Below are 21,842 nucleotides of genomic sequence, written 5' to 3' on the forward strand. Positions count from 1 at the left end.
AGCATGGTGGTGGGAATGCCATGGTCTGGGGCTGCATGAGTGCAGCAGGTGTTGGGGAGTTACATTTCATTGAGGGACACATGAACTCCAATATGTACTGTGAAATACTGAAGCAGAGCATGATCCCCTCCCTCCGGAAACTGGGTCGCAGGGCAGTGTTCCAGCATGATAATGACCCCAAACACACCTCTAAGACGACCACTGCTTTATTGAAGAGGCTGAGGGTAAAGGTGATGGACTGGCCAAGCATGTCTCCAGACCTAAACCCAATAGAACATCTTTGGGGCATCCTCAAGCGGAAGGTGGAGGAGCGCAAAGTCTCGAATATCCGCCAGCTCCGTGATGTCGTCATGGAGGAGTGGAAAAGCATTCCAGTGGCAACCTGTGAAGCTCTGGTAAACTCCATGCCCAGGAGAGTTAAGGCAGTTCTGGGAAATAATGGTGGCCACACAAAATATTGACACTTCAGGAACTTTCACTAAGGGGTGTACTCACTTTTGTTGCCGGTGGTTTAGACATTAATGGCTGTATATTGAGTTATTTTGAGGGAAGAATAAATTTACACTGTTATATAAGCTGCACACAGACTACTTTTCATTGTGTGAAAGTGTCATTTTGTCAGTGTTGTCCCATGAAAAGATATACTTAAATATCTGCAGAAATGTGAGGGGTGTACTTACTTTTGTGATACACTGTATATACACGTCATATATATATATATATATATATTAGGGCTGTCGAAGTTAACGCGATAATAACGCATTAACGCAATCTCAATTTAACGCGATTATAAAAATTAGTGCCGTTAACGCAAATTCTAGTTCATGTTGAGACTTGACTGGTAGAACAAACGTTTGAATGTCGGACTTGCCACCGTTTTTCATTTGCGGTTTGTTAACATAATGTTACCGAGCGTCGTAGTGTCGTAGTAATGCACTTGCATAATAAAGAAGCTGCCAGTCCTCCATTCACGTAACGCTAGGACGGACACTTCAAAATCCTCCTTTTGTAGTGAACTGGTTTCATTTTTGATCAATATTATTTACCATTGGCTCAGGTACATGTCGAAACAAATGCTTTGTATATCATTGGTTTAACAGCCTCATTTGACTCCTTATAGAGCTACCACTGGCCAATCGGAGAAGGGCCGCCCTCTAAATGCTAGTCTGTGATTGGGTGGTTGAATTTCGCCCGCCCTCTCTGTTTTGTAAACACCGCGCTACCTGAGTCAATCACTCAGCTCTCATGATCAGGAACGCGGTGAAAATGCCAAAAAGTAAACTTTTGAGGCAGCGATGAACGGACCTAAATATGAAAAGACACAACATTTAGTGAGTAAAACAGTCATTTGTTATATAATTCTTGCTTAAATTGGTCAAAAACTCTGTTATATGGGTTCTGGATTCATTCTGTGTGTTGCAGTATCATGTCCCCCTGTTCCTAATATGATGTCCGGCTTTTTGGGGTGTTATGTCCTCCTTTTTGTTACTATGAATCTGGCCACCCTAGTCTAAACACACTCAGTTCGTGTAGAAACGTCCATTAAACCACTGGATAGTATTACTGCCTAGTATGTGAGTGAATAAAACAGTTTTCTCTTGTCCCAGCAGTTTTTAACATCAGTACATTTAGCATAAAATGTGTTCACCATTTTAACTGTAACATTTACACAGATTTTTTTTAATGTGATTAATCGCGATTAACTATATGAAATTCTGAGATTAATCGCGATTAAAAATTTTAATCGTTTGACAGCCCTAATATATACAGTGTATCACAAAAGTGAGTACACCCCTCACATTTCTGCAAATATTTCATTATATCTTTTCATGGAACAACACTATAGACATGAAACTTGGATATAACTTAGAGTAGTCAGTGTACAACTTGTATAGCAGTGTAGATTTACTGTCTTCTGAAAATAACTCAACACACAGCCATTAATGTCTAAATAGCTGGCAACATAAGTGAGTACACCCCACAGTGAACATGTCCAAATTGTGCCCAAATGTGTCGCTGTCCCTCCCTGGTGTCATGTGTCAAGGTCCCAGGTGTAAATGGGGAGCAGGGCTGTTAAATTTGGTGTTTTGGGTACAATTCTCTCATACTGGCCACTGGATATTCAACATGGCACCTCATGGCAAAGAACTCTCTGAGGATGTGAGAAATAGAATTGTTGCTGTCCACAAAGATGGCCTGGGCTATAAGAAGATTGCCAACACCCTGAAACTGAGCTACAGCATGGTGGCCAAGGTCATACAGCGGTTTTCCAGGACAGGTTCCACTCGGAACAGGCTTCGCCAGGGTCGACCAAAGAAGTTGAGTCCACGTGTTCGGCGTCATATCCAGAGGTTGGCTTTAAAAAATAGACACATGAGTGCTGCCAGCATTGCTGCAGAGGTTGAAGATGTGGGAGGTCAGCCTGTCAGTGCTCAGACCATACGCCGCACACTGCATCAACTCGGTCTGCATGGTCGTCATCCCAGAAGGAAACTGACGCACAAGAAAGCCCGCAAACAGTTTGCTGAAGACAAGCAGTCCAAGAACATGGATTACTGGAATGCCCTGTGGTCTGACGAGACCAAGATAAACTTGTTTGGCTCAGATGGTGTCCAGCATGTGTGGCGGCGCCCTGGTGAGAAGTACCAAGACAACTGTATCTTGCCTACAGTCAAGCATGGTGGTGGTAGCATCATGGTCTTGGGCTGCATGAGTGTTGCTGGCACTGGGGAGCTGCGGTTCATTGAGGGAAACATGAATTCCAACATGTACTGTGACATTCTGAAACAGAGCATGATCCCCTCCCTTCCAAAACTGGGCCTCATGGCAGTTTTCCAACAGGATAACGACCCCAAACACAACCTCCAAGATGACAACTGCCTTGCTGAGGAAACTGAATGTAAAGGTGATGGACTAAACCCAATTGAGCACCTGTGGCGCATCCTCAAGTGGAAGGTGGAGGAGTTCAAGGTGTCTAACATCCACCAGCTCCGTGATGTCATCATGGAGGAGTGGAAGAGGATTCCAGTAGCAACCTGTGCAGCTCTGGTGAATTCCATGCCCAGGAGGGTTAAGGCAGTGCTGGATAATAATGGTGGTCACACAAAATATTGACACTTTGGGCACAATTTGGACATGTTCACTGTGGGGTGTACTCACTTATGTTGCCAGCCATTTAGACATTAATGGCTGTGTGTTGAGTTATTTTCAGAAGACAGTAAATCTACACTGCTATACAAGTTGTACACTGACTACTCTAAGTTATATCCAAGTGTTAGTTCTATAGTGTTGTCCCATGAAAAGATATAATAAAATATTTGCAGAAATGTGAGGGGTGTACTCACTTTTGTGATACACTGTATATATATATATATATATATATATATATATATATATATATATATATATATATATATATATATATATTTATATATATATATATATTTGTAAACTTTGCTATATTATTTTAAATGGAGTTATTGAATTTTTTTTAATATAAACTAACCAGAGGGGTTTTGTATTACTTATGAGTACCCACAATGACATAATGTAGCAGCTCAGTCTGTCTGCACAGCCTAAGTATATAAGCATACAAATTAGGCCATTTAAACATGCATTCATAAATAGTAAACATAAACAATATATTTTTACAGTGTGAGTTTGATATTACACTGAAGACTGTGACTGCATTTCTGTGTTTCTCTGTTTCTCGATTCCTCGCTATCACCAGCCGAGCCCGTCTACCTCAAGCCTCAGCTCCAATCATTCAGCTTCCCCCAATGTGACCAGCTCAGCTCCCTCCAGTGCCAGAGGTAAAGACACATACCCTCACTTCCAACAACACTCCACCATACTTGTATCAGTAATAAACAAGTATTAAAAATACACACACTACGCGTTATTTGTTTAATGATGCACAAAGTTTTTCAATAACATCAGACTTAATTAATATGGCATGGCCTCATTAACCCTAGGTAATGTTTGTGATTTATTACACTACATTAAGGGCTAGTTTGACTGCACCCATTAGAGTGAGCTCCAGGCATTTCAAAAGGAAGTTGATCTACAAATGCAAATCATTGATTTTCACATGTCAGGAATGTCATATGGAGTTATTTTTAAATGACTTATGATCCCAAGATCATCTGTTCAAAAATTGTCTGGGAGTAGTGTAGAGGAAACATGGTCAAGAACTAATTCTTTCTTTTGGAGGGAAATTTGTCTTAGTTGTTATTTGCAATCCAAAACCCCAAAAAAATCTTAGGGCTTGACTAAAGTTCAGACAAAACTTTTGGAACAAAAACAAATATATTTCTAGAGCTTTACTAGCGTGAGTAAGAAGTATTTTTGAAGGAGAACAGATAACGCATTTAAACCCAACTACACTGTACCTACTGTAAAGCATGCTGGTGGTAGTATTATATTAGTATTACTGTATATAGCACAGTATTATGTAGTATTATACTTTGGGCTGTTTTGCTGCTAGTAGAACTAGTGTATTGCAGAAAGTAAATAGAATAAAGAAGAAATAATACAACAAAAGTTCTTCTCTTGTATCCAGTTCAGTGTTCCAGGCCAAATGACACGAAACACATTAAAATAGGTTTAAAAATGATGAAATCAGGCAAAGACTAGGTTTTGGAATGGCTCTCCAAAAGTCCTGATAGCATCCATATGAAGAATATGTAGACTGTATTAAAAAATATGTGTCATTTCATGCCCGAAAACTACACATTTGGTTAAACTCCACCAATTTTGCCAGGTAGAGTCATCAAAGATTTCAATCCGAATTGTTCCAGAAGCAAGGTAGAACACGCTAAGGGGGACCAAACCAGATATTAGTTTAATGTATATTTTTGACCGTACAAATTTCATCATATTGTCCCAAAAGCTGCAATAAATTGATAAAAGAGGGTTTAGTTGAAAAAATGTGTTCCAGTCATTCAGACATATGCAAAGAACACTTCAAAAATTACTGAAATCCCATGACCATCATTTTGCAAACTTTAGATTCTTTGGTGCACTTCATAAGTATACAAATTTTCTTCTGTACCCTATGTGTTGTCATCAATGTAAAAGGACCACCATAAGTCCACTACAGATCGGGTATACGTGACTTCCCATGTTGCATCTTGCACTATGTAGTTTGGGACACATGGCATTTTTCCTGCCAGGGCCGTTGTCTTCTGTTCAATCTGCTTTTTAATGGAATCTTGTTTTCTGTGCAGTGTGAACAGGGCCTTAAATTCCAATTACCCGGCTCTACTGCTGTAGACCTCCAGTGATGACCGAGAAGGGCCGCAACTAACACACATTTCCTCTGACGTGTGCAATAGCCAACTTCTTTTTACCTGCACCAGATGGGTTCTTTTGGGGATTTGTATCCCACACAGAGAGTTAGGCACCAATTTCCATTATCCCCATCTCTGTACAGGCACTATTAATCAGTTATGAGAAAATCCTACGTCCCCCCAACTCAGATGAGTTGATCATGTAGGCGCATGACCGGCCGTTAGCAGAGCTGAGATTCAAACTTGTGAGCTAGATGTGGAGCTACATGTTGCTTTTCTGAGTGATGGTGCATTTTTAACATACTTTTTTTTTTTAACAAGACAGTCTTATGTTTTTACAGCTAAATACACTAATGATCTGTTCATCCCTCCCCACTGAACGTTCCAGCAGTTGCTTTCTGGCTAAAGCAGATCTTTAATACAGAAGTATAAGAAGGGTGTTCATGCATTTCATTTAGTCTTGGCAGCCTCCTGTGCTGCTACTCCCCTGCTTTCACTCAGGTTATAAACTCAGATTTATTTTAGGCTGCCTTTTTTATTTACACCGCTCGTAATCTTCCGAGACGCCAGTCGCCATTCTTTTAACGAGATTTGCATCTGGGGAATGTCATTCAATAGATTGAGTTTGAACAGTCTTGAAATTGGCAAAGGCCATGCCCACATTTTTTTTTTTTCTGAAACCAATCTCGACACCTAAAGAGTTGAATCCACAAGTCTTTCTAAACTTTTGTAAACGCGTCAACTTTTAAAAGTCATAGTTTAAGAAATAGACTTGCCATTGTATTTAGTTCTGATACTTTTTTGTACATTTTGCCATCATTTTCCATGGTAACTGCAAACGTTGTTAGCTCAAATACATTGTTATTTACTTTTTACTCTTTTGTCTAGTGCAGTCTGCAACTGAAACTACAAAATATTTATAAATATTTATTTTTACTGGAGGGATTTGTGTGGCGTAGAGGTCTATCACAGGTTAGAATTTAGCATCTACACCAGGGGTTTTCACCCTGTGGGAGTACCTGTCCAGGGGGGTGTGACATTAGAAGATTTTTTTTACTTCTAAAACTAAAGCAATTTAGTTTTCACCCACAAGAGACATATTTGATTAGTTTTGCTTACCACACACACACACACACACACACACACACATGTTTAATGTTATCCAGCTTAGTCTGAAAAAAAGGACTGTTGGCTAGCAAAACTTGAAAACAATGACTGTTGTTATAGGATATGTGTGTGTGTGTCTTTAAGAGAGGTGTATAGTGGGAGATGCTCTGTTCACAATATCGCTATAAGTGATTCAGGAGTCGATTCATATGAAGCAAAGCATGTGCATGTTCTGAGTTTCTCTCCTCAGTCAGCTCTCCGTTTTAAGTGTTATTAATAAATGCTGCAGTTTTAAATAAACACCAGCTACTACAGAACATTTTCCTTATAGCTTTCCTTATAGTTGGGAGGCTTAATTAAACTGAGTATTACCACAGAGCGGTAGCCAAGTCGGACTCAATCTGTCCGTGGAGCTAAAAGTTAGCTCTACTGAGTTTTCTGACCACTGACAGAAAGCGGAAATTAGGAAAGGTAACACTGCGTTGTTTCAGCCGAGGAATCCACTAGGGAGGCCATCCATTCCGATGCCACCACTGCCGATAAGCAATCTACATCTATTGGCTGTCAGTGAAAGCAGAGTTTTCTGAACTAGCGAACCTAACACTGATGTACTTTTGCCTCTACTTTGTTCTGTGAAGTAATGTTTTTTTTTGCTCTCATCCTACATCTGCGATTTACGAATAGCTGTAACTGAAATTGAACCACAAATTTATGATATGCTTGCAGAAACAGGCTCAGCCTTCGCATTGAATAACGTATTAAATCTATATCAACAAAACTGCATTGTATGTATGATGTGCACAACATTAATTATATTATTGTAGATTGTCAGGAGCTTTTGCAATGGTTGGTGGTGGTGATGGGGGGGGGCGTTGGTGGTGTGTGTGGGGGGGGATGCAAGTTTTAGGTCGGCACATGGAGGGGGGCGCATGTCCGAAAAGGTTGAAAACCCCTGGTCTACACACACATGGTTGCTTTGCATCCAATGTTTGCCAGTGGAGCCGGACCTGCTGCGGCCCTGACCAGGATAACGCAGTTATGCTAGGACAGGAAATGCCCATTTTTAAATTCTTGCCTAAAAGCTGGAAGCATAATTATATTGTACATTCAATATAATTAATGTGTTACACCTGTTAACAATGAATGTGGAAACCTGTTTATCTCTCTCCTGCCATTTCCTCAGCGATTAGCTTTATGATGTAAACAAAAGTAAACATACGGACATTTACGAGTCTGGGCTCGGCAGTCTTACCTAACCCTCAGTCCCGTGCTTTCAGTAAAGCACATTTAGCCTGTAATGTGTTAGGAAGAATTACAGCTAACACCGCACAAGCAGGGCAGCTGATGGCTATCGTGGTGAGCTGGAGTGGCACGTGAGTACCGGTCGCTCCTCGGGGAGGGAGGCGTGAGAGCATGAGCCGCTCCGTCCGTCTGGAAATCCATCTCTCTGCCAAATAGCCGTCTGTCACCATCAGCTTCCAATTCTCACCCCAGCAGGAGGGTTATGCAGGGAGGGGAATATTTCTCCTGCACCAGCTGCTTCGAAAGACAGGAAAATAGCCAGAATGAAAGAGAGTTGGAACGGTGTGGTGTGTACATGTATATTACAGTGCGCTACACTCCTCACCTTTATATCCGTCTATTTACTGTTCTCAGGTTCACCACAGCTGTCGGAGAAACACAAGCATAATCGTGAGAACTGCCTCTCGCCGAGAGAGAGACCGTCCAGTGATATATTCCCCACCGCCCATACCACCACACAGGTAAATGTTCTTCTATCCACAGAACTGAACGCTTTTATCATATTTAAATTTACATTACAATGAAATGCTTTTTTTCACGTATCCCAGCTTGGGGTCGGAGCGCAAGGTCAGCCATTTGTATGACGCTCCTAGAGCCAAGAGAGTTAAGGGCCTTGCTCAGCGGCCAAAGCCATGGCTGCGTGGCACACTTGATTCCAAACTGCTTGTACAGTGGTACTTGGCATCCCCTAAACTCAAATTCTTTGAAACTCAACGCACTTTGTGGAGAAATTTGTACCCTTAAACTCAACAATTACCTTAAACTCAACGTGTTCAACTTTTTTATTTATTTATTTATTAATTTTATTTCAAATTAACAATGAACAGCCACTTTGATTAGTGCTTGACATGAGCAGTGCAGTAAGACGTCATCAAAGTGCGAATATGAGACGAATCTGCATTTGTGTGGAATAATCGTCAAATCCACTTTGAAAGCATCTGCATGTATCTGTGTTTAGCTGGATTTTCCTCTTCTTTCACTTTTAAACTTGTGTTATAGTTTGGGGTTCACATTAACAGGTTTCCCATACATCCTTATGGGACAAAATACCTTGAAACTCAACACCTTCAAAACTCGACGTCAGTTGGTTCTGGGACTGGCGTCGAGTTTTAAAGGTGTTGAGTTAATTTTAAGGTGCCACTGTACATATATCTAAAAACCCTGGACCCTACACCAGTAATTATACATAATGTGACTATGGATTAAATATATATTCTACATGCAATGGGTCAGCAATATGTACAAAAATGTATGTATGTATATGGCTCTTTAAAATCTACAGAATGTGTATCCACATTCTCTATGCATGCTGAGAGATTAACAACACTATAAGAAAAAACACAATAAAATCTTTATCCTAGCCAACCCACCCCCCAGAAAAAAATCCTAGAAAAATGCCACATATTATGGAAAATCAATAAAACACCTTCACAGACACGCAAACAACACCCTAATCTGTATGTACACTTGAACTAAAGAAACAAATCGACCCGTTATATTATTCAGCTATGATAATAGCACAGCAGCTGACATGGCTGCATCGTCTCAGGCCAGTCAAAGTACCCATGCTAACTCCTGTCTACTGTTGAAAGAACATACAATGCACACTCAGGCATTAGAACTAGACATCAGAGCAATGGAAAACGGTCGATTGGTCCAGCAGATACTGTTTTCTCCCACATCATTGTTAACCTAGGAGAAAATTGCACCAGGATCGACTGCTAAGAATCAAACACAGTAAAAGCAACTAGCTAACCAAAAAAAATCTTGTCTCACATTTGCCATTTGGGAATAATGCTCTATGGTTCTTCTGTTACAGCTATAGTAAGGTGTGAGGATGCTTTGCTGCTTTAAGCTCAGGATGACTTACTTGATGGAATAATTGACAGAACTATAAATTCTGCTCCATAACAAGAAATCCTCAAAGATCCTCAATCTGTAATCTGAAGCTCAAGCCAATTGTGTTATGTGGATTTTGAAGTGGCCTAGTTAACTGAAAGTTCATACTCGTAAACAAATACTGTTTTCTCCAAGATCATCATTAACCTGCGAAAAAAAAGATGACCCACCATACAAGATACAAAAGATGAAGTACCTGCTGGTAATATCCTGGTACTAGATACCACAGTGGGTAGCACTGTCGCCTCACAGCAAGAAGGTCCTGGGTTCGATCCCAAGGTGGGGCGGTCCGGGTTCTTTTCTGTGCGGAGTTTGCATGTTCTCCCTGTGTCTGCGTGGGTTTCCTCCGGTTTCCTCCCACAGTCCAAAAACATGCAGTCAGGTTAACTGGAGACACTAAATTGCCTTATAGGTGAATGGGTGTGTGTATGAGTGTGTGTGTATGTGTGTCTGCCCTGCGATGGACTGGCACCCCGTCCAGGGTGTTACTGTGTGCCTTGCGCCCATTGAAAAGCTGGGATAGGCTCCAGCACCTTCCCCACCCCCCGACCCTGATTGGATAAGCGGTTAAGAGAGTGAGTGAGTGAGTGAGTTACCACAGCATGACTAAAGCATGGCTGTTAAACTAATACAAAAACTATTAAAGAAAAACTCCCCAGACTGGATTCAGTTGAGGAGAAAAAAGGCTCTATACTTTATTTTAGATATGATCATAACTGGGCATCAATCCGAACAATATGCACAGTACAGATTCAGTGCAGGGAAGTTAATCACCCGCTTTTACTTTTGGATCTAATTTTAACATTTGAATACCATTAAATCCTTAAAACAATTTTGGACATCATCTTTCTGACCCATTTGACCACCCTTATCTCCAACCAGCAGGAGTGCTAATTAATTTCTCTCTCGCCGGGACATTCTAATCTTTCTGGTGTTTTAAAATTATTATTATTTTTTTTTTAAATACAGGGACCTCATCCTGTTCTAATCTTGCTGGTGTTTATAATCTTTCAACAAACACCATAACCGTGAGATTCATGGCTCCAATCTTTCTGTTCTAGGTTTAACAGTTCCAAATAGAGTCCTATTACATTTTTAAACCTATATTTTTAATAACTTATTTTATTAAAAGCTTATTTTCTCAATTTACTCCATCAAATACTTCACACATCTTGTAAAGTCCAATTTTGACAGCATAAAAGCGGGTGGTCCTTATTGTCCACGATGATGTGGCATTGAATGAATATCGCTTATTTCACATGAGAGTTCTCACTGTGCGGGATGGAACCTCAAATGCCATCCAGCATTTAGCCGGACAGTGTTAGGCTAATGGGTAAAGTGGTGGACTGTGCGGTATGACCAAAAAATTGTATCACAGTGTTTTTTAAGATTTTGATGGTTTCACTGTATATCACGGTATGTTTTTTTTTTTTGTATGACTTTTTATATGTCTGTGGCTTATTCTACTGTTGTAAGTACATATAATATAAAAGGTTTTAATTCCACCATGTATATAATGAAGGTTTTGATTATTAAAAGCTTTGCTTGGCCCCACAAAATGACACAATATATGATGGAATCAGTACGTGTGAAACAGTTGCAATAAATATAATTTTTGTTTATTTAATATTTAAGTATTGTACAATTCCCTTCCCATTTGCAAACTCCACTGTACAACTTGACCACTGGTCTGTTGTAGAAAAGTGATACGACTTTAAATATCTCCGCTTCCAGTTCACTTATAACGCTGGTTTAGTAACTGACCTGAAGTATTTTTGCCCCGTAAGCACGGGGGATCCACTTTTGGAATCCACTGTTTTAATTATTGCTCTGAAAGCTTCCTTCTCAACTGTCTGTCTGTAGAGGAATCATGTCCTTGCATATGTGGATTGTTACTGCATTCATTATGTCGTTGTTTACAACACTCGTGGCTTGACAAACCGTGCAGTATATAGTGTTTTAGTCTGTTCTAAACTGCCGACACGCCTCATTTCTTTGGCAGGTTCTTTCTGTGCATATTTGGTCTTCCTCTCTTCATTTTCCATCTGTTTTTGTTGAATTTTATTCACCATATCAAGGAAACCTCTCATCTTTTAACACTGTCATGCTAATGCTGTGAGCTGTATCTAATCTGCACAGTGCTGTTGTATTAACTATGCTACGGTATGGCGGTATATGAAAATCCATACAGTATGAGGTATCAAAGACAGTATACCAAATGTACCGTCATACCACCCAGCACTACTATCATACTTAAGATTGTGGGGTTGAACCCCGGCTCTGCCATGCAGCTACTGTTGGGTCTTTGAGCAAGGACCTTTTCCCTCTCGGCTCCAGGGGCGCCGTACAATGGCTGTCTCTGCTCTTTGATCCTAGCTTTTACAAGCCTGGGGACCCTGAAAAAGAATTTCATTGTACTGTACATTTTTTTATGTATATGTGTGTATGATAAATAAAGGCATTCTATTCTATGTTTTGGGTCATTGGTGTATAAACCAGTAAATATACCTTACACATGGCACCCTATCAGATATGCTTTAAGATGAAATGTTTCCTTTGTAAGCCTGCATGTGTGTTTGTCTTACAGAGAATGATTCCACACTCGAGTGCTGATGCGTCTCTGCCTCGCAGCGATCCCAACATTTGCACTCCTGACAAAGGTGAGCCACATTTATCAGTACAACACTGCACACTCCCCACTCCCACACACCCTCGTCTCAGCGGTGTTTAAAGGTGTGTTTTTTTGAAGGTTACCTAGCTGGATGTAATGCTACCTGACAGCGGAACTTTCTTATGCATACCGCTTTACTTGAGGCAGCTCCACGAGTGTGAGCGATTCACAGCGGGCCTCAGCGCTGCTTTTCAAACATAAGGGAACATTTTCAATTACCGTCGTCTCCTCGTCCATTTACGCAGCTTCTCGTTGAAACCATTGTAATGTGGGTACGAAGGCAGGTCTAGATTCCCAAGGGCGATGGGTTTTCTTTAGTGTTGGATTTTATTGATATTGAAAGAAGGTAAGGTTTAAGTTATATATTTACTTTATATAAGTAGGTACTGTACGCGCTGTTTTAAAGGCGCCTGGCAGAGTGCAGCCTTGCTTTGCAATTTTCAAGGGTATTCTCTGAATCGTATTAAGAAACCCTCTTGGTTAATTAAAAATGTTTTGATTGCTTTTTTAATACTTCTGCTGAAGGTTGGAAGAAGTGAACAAACTAAAGCTCAGACTGATTTAAAAATGAGAAAGAAGTCCTTATTAATTGATATTCAGAGTAGAACATGGTCCTCTGTGACATCTGCATGTGTAAGAATCCACTGCCAGTATAAATTTTTATTTTCATTTATTTATTTACTTATTTTGATACACAACAATAAGATAAACAACAATACTTTGCTATTGCTGGTGCTTTGGTAAAATACAATGCATACACTATATGGCAAAAAGTATCTGGACACCCTCTTCTTATTATTGGGTTCAGGTGTTTTAGCCACACCCATTCCTAAAAGTTGTATTTACGTTTATATTCACAATATTTAGCAGCTCACAATTGTGACTGAATACAATGCAAACAATTGAAGGTTAAGGGGCTCAACAGCAGCAACCTGGAAGCCGAAAGGCTTGAACCTGCAACCCTCTGATCACTAGTCCCCTACCTAAACCACTGAGCTACCACTGTGTATTAATGGATGGCAAGCTGTAGCCTAGTGGTTAAGGTACTGGACTAGTAATCAGAAGGTTGCTGCTGTTGGGCCCTTGAGCAAGGCCCTTAACCCTCAATTGCTCAGACTGTACACTGTAATTCGCTTTGGATAAAAGCATCTGCTAAATGCCGAAAATGTAAATGTAAATGGTTTTGGAATTGAATGTCCAACAAGCTCACAGTCCACATACTTATGACCAAATAATACAGCTGGTAATAGAGCACTAAAGGGCGGCACAGTGGCTCGATGGGTAGCACTGTTGCCTCACAGAAAGAAAGTCCTGGGTTCGTTTCCCAGGTGGAGCAGCCCGGGTCCTTTCTGTGTGGAGTTGGCATGTTCTCCCTGTGTTTACGTGAGTTTCCTCCGGAAGCTCCTGCTTCCTCACACAGTCCAAAAACATGCAAGTGAGGTTAATTGGAGACACTAAATTGTCCATGACTGTGTTTGGCATTAAAGACTTAGACTGATGAATCTTGTTTATCCAGTAACTACCTGTTCTGTCCTGAATGTAACCAAAGTGTGTAAAATAAATAAATAGAGCACTGAGGGGGTTTTCATGCACAATTTGCCAAGCTTACCTGGTCATCAATTAGGTTATTAATATTCTACATCTTATGACTTTCTGTTTTCCATATTTATATGTGCAAAACCAAAAATTAGCTAAAACAATAAGCCATTCATCAACATGTATATAATTGTAGCAAAATTTGCCCATCAGTACAAACCCTATTTCCAGAAAAGTTGCCAAATGTAATAAAAACAAGAATGTTTAATTTATAAATTATTTTGAATCTTTACTTTGAATCTAAGTTTTGGCTGACCAACTTGATTGTATTTATGTATGTGAAGAAAAACAAATATTGAATGTGATGCCAGCAACACACATTAAAAAAAAGATGGGACTTTTGCCAGAGTATTTCTGTTGGCGCCATATGGACACTGTCTAATTTAGTTTTCCAGTCGTGGAGGAATTTAGGAAGATACCCAAGCTTCCTAAAATAAATTGCTAACTGGAATCAATACGTACTAGTCTTTGATGCCAACCTTGACTGAATCATTAACACAGTTGAATATATGTTTGCCGATGAGTCAAATAATGTAAGCTTTGCTCCAACGAGTTATAAGCGCCGCGACAAAATAACCGTAATAATAATCATAATAATAATAATAATGGGTGGCTCAGTGGGTAGCACTGTTGCCATACAACAAGAGGGTCCTGGGTTTAATCTCCGGGTAAAGCAGTCGGAGTCCTTTCTGTGTGGAGTTTGCATGTTCTCTGTGTGTCTGCAAAGGTTTCCCCAGGGAGCTTTGGTTTCCTCCCACAGTCCAAAGACATGCAAGTGAGGTGAACTGGAGATACAAAATTGCCCTTGACATCAAAGACTTAAACTGATGAATGTTGTGTAACCAGTAATTACCTGTCCTGTCATGAATGTAACCAAAGTGTGTAAAACATGACGTTAAAATTCTAATAAATAAACAAGTCATAATATTTGATTTCTGTAGCACCTTTCACAGACTCAAGGTCTCGCTGAATCTTGCTGTACAACATCACACAAAAAAGTGGGATATTGAGATTATGCATGGGAGAGGAAGCACCGAGTAAACAGATGAGTCTTGAGATTTAATAAGGCTTGTAGCTTCCCCGGGGTTGTTGTGGTAGTGTGTTCCAGATTCTTGGGGTTGTAGCACTGAAGTTTGGTGCTAGAGATGGTATAAAAGGCCAGTATCTGAGGATCTATGTAAGCGTGTCTGTAAGAGAGATGTAAGAAGGTGCAAGTCAGTTAAGTGCCTTGTATATAAAAGTGAGAAGTTAGAATCGAATACGGGCGGAGACAGGGTGCGAGTGCAGCTGTTGAAGTGTTGGGCAGATGTGGGGAAGCAAGAATAATTATGCATGTGGGATTGATTGCATAATGCGCAATACATTATTATCACAAAAAAGTAATCAGTGTTACGAGTCAGTGTTACTACGGTTCGAAGAACACAAGAAAACTGTTCCTTCAGTTAAATGAGAGAACATACATATTGTGTGGGATTAAAATATCAATTTATTAAAAAATGTCAGTGCAAGCAGATGCTATGCACACATGACGTGTCACAAGATAAATTTAGTATTTAAGAAATGGCTTCAGTCATAATGCCAACTGACTTTATCAATATTTTTGGTTTTCCAGGTTGACCTGCAGCACCAATACACACCACCATTTTATTATTATTTTTTATAGTATTGTTTTCGGCACCGGCTTAGTTACGTAACACAGCTTTATTGTTTGTTTGTTTATTAGGATTTTAACGTCATGTTTTACACTTTGGTTACATTCATGACAGGAACGGTAGTTACTCATTACACAAGGTTCATCAGTACACAAGGTTATGTTAAACACAGTCATGGACAATTTTGTATCTCCAATTCACCTCACTTCCATGTCTTTGGACTGTGGGAGGAAACTGGAGCTCCCGGAGTAAACCCACGCAGACACAGGGAGAACATGCAAACTCCACATAGAAAGGACCCAGACCGCCCCACCTGGGGATCGAACCCAGGGCCTTCTTGCTGTGAGGCGACAGTGCTACCCACTTTGCCACTGTGCCGCCCCAACACAGCTTTAAAGAAATGTTTATGTAAGCAGCTATTGGCTAGGTCAGGGTTTTTCACCCTTTTTGGACCCTTCTATTTGCCAACCTTGACTTTCAATCCTCGCCCAGAAAACCATTGCGTTGAAAACAATTAACGTTGTGCACATCATACATACGATGCAATTGTGCTGATTAAAAAATGTACTTTAAAAGGTGCTCAGGTGGCGCAGCGGTAAAATATGCTAGCACACCAGAGCTAGGATTTCGAATACATTGTATGAAATCCCAGCTCTGCCATCCGGCTGGACTGGGCGGCCACATGACCAACGACTGGCAGTTGTTCAGGGTGGGATGAGCCGGACCAGAGTTCTTAATAACTGGTGCAATTACGACCTCCGCTGGCAGATTGATGGTGCCTGCACAGAGACGAGGTATAATGGGTGGATCAGGGTGTTTCCCTCCGTACACAAAGCTGATTCGCATATGAACTCGCCTCGTGCAGATGAAAAGATTCAGTCAGATACTGCACACGTGCCAACCAGGGTAATCGGGTAATTGGATGACTACATTGGGAGGAAAATTGGGGAAAATGCACAAGAATATCAGTTACACCTAGTCATAAATCGTCCTCCACTGTCAGTAAAGGTGAGCTGCACTTGCTTTTGATGTAGGTGAGAACAGAAAACGTTGCCTCCCAGAGCCAAGTACATGCAAAATCAGTACATCAGTTGCTAGGTTCGACAGTTCAGGATGTTCTGCATTGACTGACGTTCAAAACTCTTGATGTAGATGGATTATCAGCATCAATGGTATCTGAAGAATTGCGTTGTTAGTGGAGTCCTTGGCTGAAACAGCAGTCATTGGTTTTGCCACTCCCTTCAACCGATTTAAGTTTTGCTAGCCACCGGCCCATTTTTTAGACTGATCTGGATAACATTAGACGTATAGTGTGTGTGGTCAGCGAGACTAATTAAATACGCCTCCTGTGGGTGAAAACTGAATTGCTTTGGTTTTAGAAGTAGTACTCGGTACTCAGGGGTGCACCCCACAGGTTGAAAACCCCAGGGCTAGGTCATAAAAACTCTTTACTTTCAAGTTATTTAAAAGTAGTGATGCTAACATCTCTGTCTGGATTAAGTAATTAATCTAATCTTATCAGCACTTGTAAAGGCATGTAAAACACTGGGTTCTATTATCCTTGGGGTCAAATTATTCACAATGTTTGCTTGCCATTATCAGATCATTTCTGCATGTAAGCATTTATTGTTTTGAACTGATAAACTTTACTGGTGCTACATAAAAAGCTACATATTTTTTGTGTGAAAGTAGTCAAGCCTGCACCAAGCAGCTGGAGTCTTGACACCCCGCTCTCTGACACTGTTGGGAAACTGGTTTGCCCCCCTGTCCCTCCTAGGTCACCGTATTCAGGTAAAAAAGGTTGTGTACTTCTACTTAACCCCAGCTGTTTACACTAATATACTAATACACGAGGCATCCTTTAACGTCCTAACCCCCAGGTTCTGCCTCTCCTGGTTTCTCACAGTATTACTTACCGTTCTTTTTTATTTCTCGTCAAGATGATTGAGCTAAATCGTTCCGACGATCAGCGGATAAATCTAAACTTAAACATGATCGGCATTTATCTTTAAAGAAGGGTGCATCTACTTTGAGGGGATTCAGCTTGCTCCTGCTCATGCTATAATCCCGGTTGAAGAGATGAGCCTTCTCATAGCATATAGCATTTTTCTCTCTAATCTGCATGACACCTCTGGGCTTCATTAAATCCTCACATGGCAAGCGTAAGCTAAACTACCCTCCTCCTCCTCCTTTCCCTCTTTCCTGCTCCAATTCTTTCAGTTTTTCTCCTTCTCATCATTTTTCAGCCAGTTTCAACAAAGTAAATAGTTTAACCCTTTATCTTCAGTTCGGTTCAACTTTTAATTGTGTGGTGCTTTTAATAACAGTGTCAAGAAGCAGATGCATAGAATTCTGGGTAAAAAACCCTAATAAGTGGCAAGAAACCAACAGACTGCAAAGAACATCCTTCCACATTGGGACATCAAAAAGTGGGATTTTAGGCCGCTCAGGTGGCGCAGCGGTAAAAGTACGCTAGCGCACCAGAGTTGGGGTTTCAAATACATCGTATCGAATCTCAGCTCTGCCGTCCGACTGGGCTGGGCGGCTGCATGAACAACGATTGCTCGGACAGCAGCTAGACGGGCTGGGAGTGATTCAATAACCTGATAGGTTGTCACAGGTATCTGGAGCCATGCAGACTGAAGTGCATCCCACAGCTACTGGAGGGTGCATGGGGGAGGATCTATAGAGCGAACACGACGATCAATGTGGTCCCACAGATGCTCAATTGGATTCAAGTCTGGGGAATTAGGGGGGTCCAGGTTTGTACTTGGAAGTCTTGGTCATGCTCATGCTCCTCCAACCAATGTCAGACATTTCTAGCCATGTGTTATGTTGCATTGTCTTGCTGGAAGATCCCATCCGCCCCAGGGAAGACAATGTTACCCATGACAGCAACGAGTGATATATGTGCAGACAGCCTATTGCACACCTTATATACCCAACAAGCCAGCTCACGAAACATCCTTCATGAGCTACACGCTGCCGCCTTCGAAAGTAGGAAGGGGTCATGATAATGTGACTGTGTGTGTATATATATACAGTGTATCACAAAAGTGAGTACACCCCTCACATTTCTGCAAATATTTCATTATATCTTTTCATGGGACAACACTATAGACATGAAACTTGGATATAACTTAGAGTAGTCAGTGTACAGCTTGTATAGCAGTGTAGATTTACTGTCTTCTGAAAATAACTCAACACACAGCCATTAATGTCTAAATAGCTGGCAACATAAGTGAGTACACCCCACAGTGAACATGTCCAAATTGTGCCCAAATGTGTCGTTGTCCCTCCCTGGTGTCATGTGTCAAGGTCCCAGGTGTAAATGGGGAGCAGGGCTGTTAAATTTGGTGTTTTGGGTACAATTCTCTCATACTGGATACTGGATATTCAACATGGCACCTCTTGGCAAAGAACTCTCTGAGGATGTGAGAAATAGAATTGTTGCTCCCCACAAAGATGGCCTGGGCTATAAGAAGATTGCTAACACCCTGAAACTGAGCTACAGCATGGTGGCCAAGGTCATACTGCGGTTTTCCAGGACAGGTTCCACTCGGAACAGGCTTCGCCAGGGTCGACCAAAGAAGTTGAGTCCACGTGTTCGGCGTCATATCCAGAGATTGGCTTTAAAAAATAGACACATGAGTGCTGCCAGCATTGCTGCAGAGGTTGAAGACGTGGGAGGTCAGCCTGTCAGTGCTCAGACCATACGCCGCACACTGCATCAACTCGGTCTGCATGGTCGTCATCCCAGAAGGAAGCTGACGCACAAGAAAGCCCGCAAACAGTTTGCTGAGGACAAGCAGTCCAAGAACATGGATTACTGGAATGTCCTGTGGTCTGACGAGACCAAGATAAACTTGTTTGGCTCAGATGGTGTCCAGCATGTGTGGCGGCGCCCTGGTGAGAAGTACCAAGACAACTGTATCTTGCCTACAGTCAAGCATGGTGGTGGTAGCATCATGGTCTTGGGCTGCATGAGTGTTGCTGGCACTGGGGAGCTGCAGTTCATTGAGGGAAACATGAATTCCAACATAAACTGTGACATTCTAAAACAGAGCATGATCCCCTCCCTTCGAAAACTGGGCCTCATGGCAGTTTTCCAACAGGATAACGACCCCAAACACAACCTCCAAGATGACAACTGCCTTGCTGAGGAAGCTGAAGGTAAAGGTGATGGACTAAACCCAATTGAGCACCTGTGGCGCATCCTCAAGTGGAAGGTGGAGGAGTTCAAGGTGTCTAACATCCACCAGCTCTGTGATGTCATCATGGAGGAGTGGAAGAGGATTCCAGTAGCAACCTGTGCAGCTCTGGTGAATTCCATGCCCAGGAGGGTTAAGGCAGTGATAATAATGGTGGTCACACAAAATATTGACACTTTGGGCACAATTTGGACATGTTCACTGTGGGGTGTACTCACTTATGTTGCCAGCCATTTAGACATTAATGGCTGTGTGTTGAGTTATTTTCAGAAGACAGTAAATCTACACTGCTATACAAGCTGTACACTGACTACTCTAAGTTATATCCAAGTTTCATGTCTATAGTGTTGTCCCATGAAAAGATATAATGAAATATTTGCAGAAATGTGAGGGGTGTACTCACTTTTGTGATACACTGTATATATATATACAGACCAACAAGTTGTATATCCACAGTCCGCACCAACTGTGGACATTTTTTGGTTTGTTGGGTTAATGCATGATGTATGGTTTCCTAGCTCAGCAGTAGTTCTTAGATGGAATAATGCTGTTACTAGATCGATTTTTCTGGGGTCTGAGGATAAACAGATTATGGTTGATGTATTCTGGAAGGTTTCAGTAAAGCAGGTTGCTGTGTCACATGTGATAATACAAATAATGCAGTGGTGAGGTGAGGGCTCTGGTATTATGGTGGCACAGTTTCTATGTAATAAAATACTGACTGAGATTACTCGGTGCTGATAAAGCCCTGACACATTTTTTGTGATACCCACAAAGTGTAGTGTAGACAAAAATGTATAATGCTTGTTACATTTAAGTAATAAATAATTCAATGTGACAATTATTTACAAAAAAAAGGTTCATAATGAAACATTTTTAGAAAGTCGGATGATGATGAAAGAGGCCTTTTATTGGTAATGTACAAAATTGGTAATGTAAAAAATAATTCCTCAATACTATTATTTATATGAACCCTTTATATTATATTTATATTAAATATATGCAACTGATTGGTGTAAAGTTGGAAAGCTTAGATGTGTATGATTTGTAGACAAAATTGGGGATTAATAGTTATGTGCACAGTTATGCAGCAACAGGTAAGTCACTTTCTCAAAAAGTTCTCCACATACTTTTAATTATATACTATACTACTCTCACATAAGAAAAAACTAAAGTTGTCCTTAAAATCAGCTATTTGTTAGTTAACAAGTGTCATATTAGCTCTAAGCACCACTCATTTTGGCAGCAGTTTTGAGACATCCATAGATTACAATAGAATATAATTTATTGTCCACAATGTAGAAAGTCATGGTATTAGGAACATTTACAGCATGTTACACATAAAATATGTAAGCATATTACATACCCAAATGCTTATGACTGTATAATTGTCACTGCGTTTGTGGAAATTTCTATAATTTGTGATATACATACAAACATACATACACAGACATGGCAAAACTATTAGTATTCTTGTTTTTTCTATTAAAATAAACCACCATTTGCTCCTAGAAGTGTTCAATTTAAAACAAAAATGTTTATTATCTATACATGTCTGTTGGGCTTCAGCGCTGGCTGTGGTCATGTGACAAAATACCCATATTAAGTAGGAAGAAATGACCAAGATTTTGTAACCACTTATGTATCTCTGAACAGGGTCTCCTGCTAAGAACATCAGATCACAGTCACCAGTGTCCCGGTCACCCCAAAAGGTATGAACTTTTTCTTTTTTTGTTTTTTAATAAGATAAACAAAAGGTAAGAGAAATTGCTTGAACAACAGTTTATAATTTTGTTGATAAAAGACATGACAGGGTGCTAAAAAACAAGTAAATATTACAAATATATCAAAGGTAGTTGACTATCATGGAAATGTGGGAAAATCTTGCCAAATTTGATATATATTCAATTTTTTTTTAGTAAGAAAAAAAACTATGCTGTACTTCAAACCAAACAATCTGCCAAAATAGTTTGTTGTGGACGTGAATATATAACTTGTATAAATAGCATGAAGTACATTGGTATGAGTTCTGGGATAAAGGCGTAGACTTTGGTTGCCTAGGTGCCTCTCAGTATGCCAGGATAGTAGTAGTAATAATAATAATAGTAATAAT

General features: G+C 40.5%; 1 protein-coding gene across 1 annotated transcript in view; it reads left to right on the forward strand.

The window, feature by feature from the left end:
• dock4b (dedicator of cytokinesis 4b) overlaps positions 1-21,842 on the forward strand; it is a 222,192-nt gene that overhangs the window by 192,434 nt on the left and 7,916 nt on the right. Inside the window, exons 47-51 of the mRNA XM_062996182.1 lie at positions 3,731-3,812; positions 8,055-8,161; positions 12,187-12,259; positions 17,208-17,309; positions 21,386-21,441. Coding sequence (XP_062852252.1) covers positions 3,731-3,812; positions 8,055-8,161; positions 12,187-12,259; positions 17,208-17,309; positions 21,386-21,441 — 420 coding nt within the window. The remainder of the gene's footprint in view (positions 1-3,730; positions 3,813-8,054; positions 8,162-12,186; positions 12,260-17,207; positions 17,310-21,385; positions 21,442-21,842) is intronic.

This window comes from Trichomycterus rosablanca, chromosome 1 (genome assembly GCF_030014385.1).
Source record: "Trichomycterus rosablanca isolate fTriRos1 chromosome 1, fTriRos1.hap1, whole genome shotgun sequence".
NCBI lineage: Eukaryota > Metazoa > Chordata > Actinopteri > Siluriformes > Trichomycteridae > Trichomycterus > Trichomycterus rosablanca.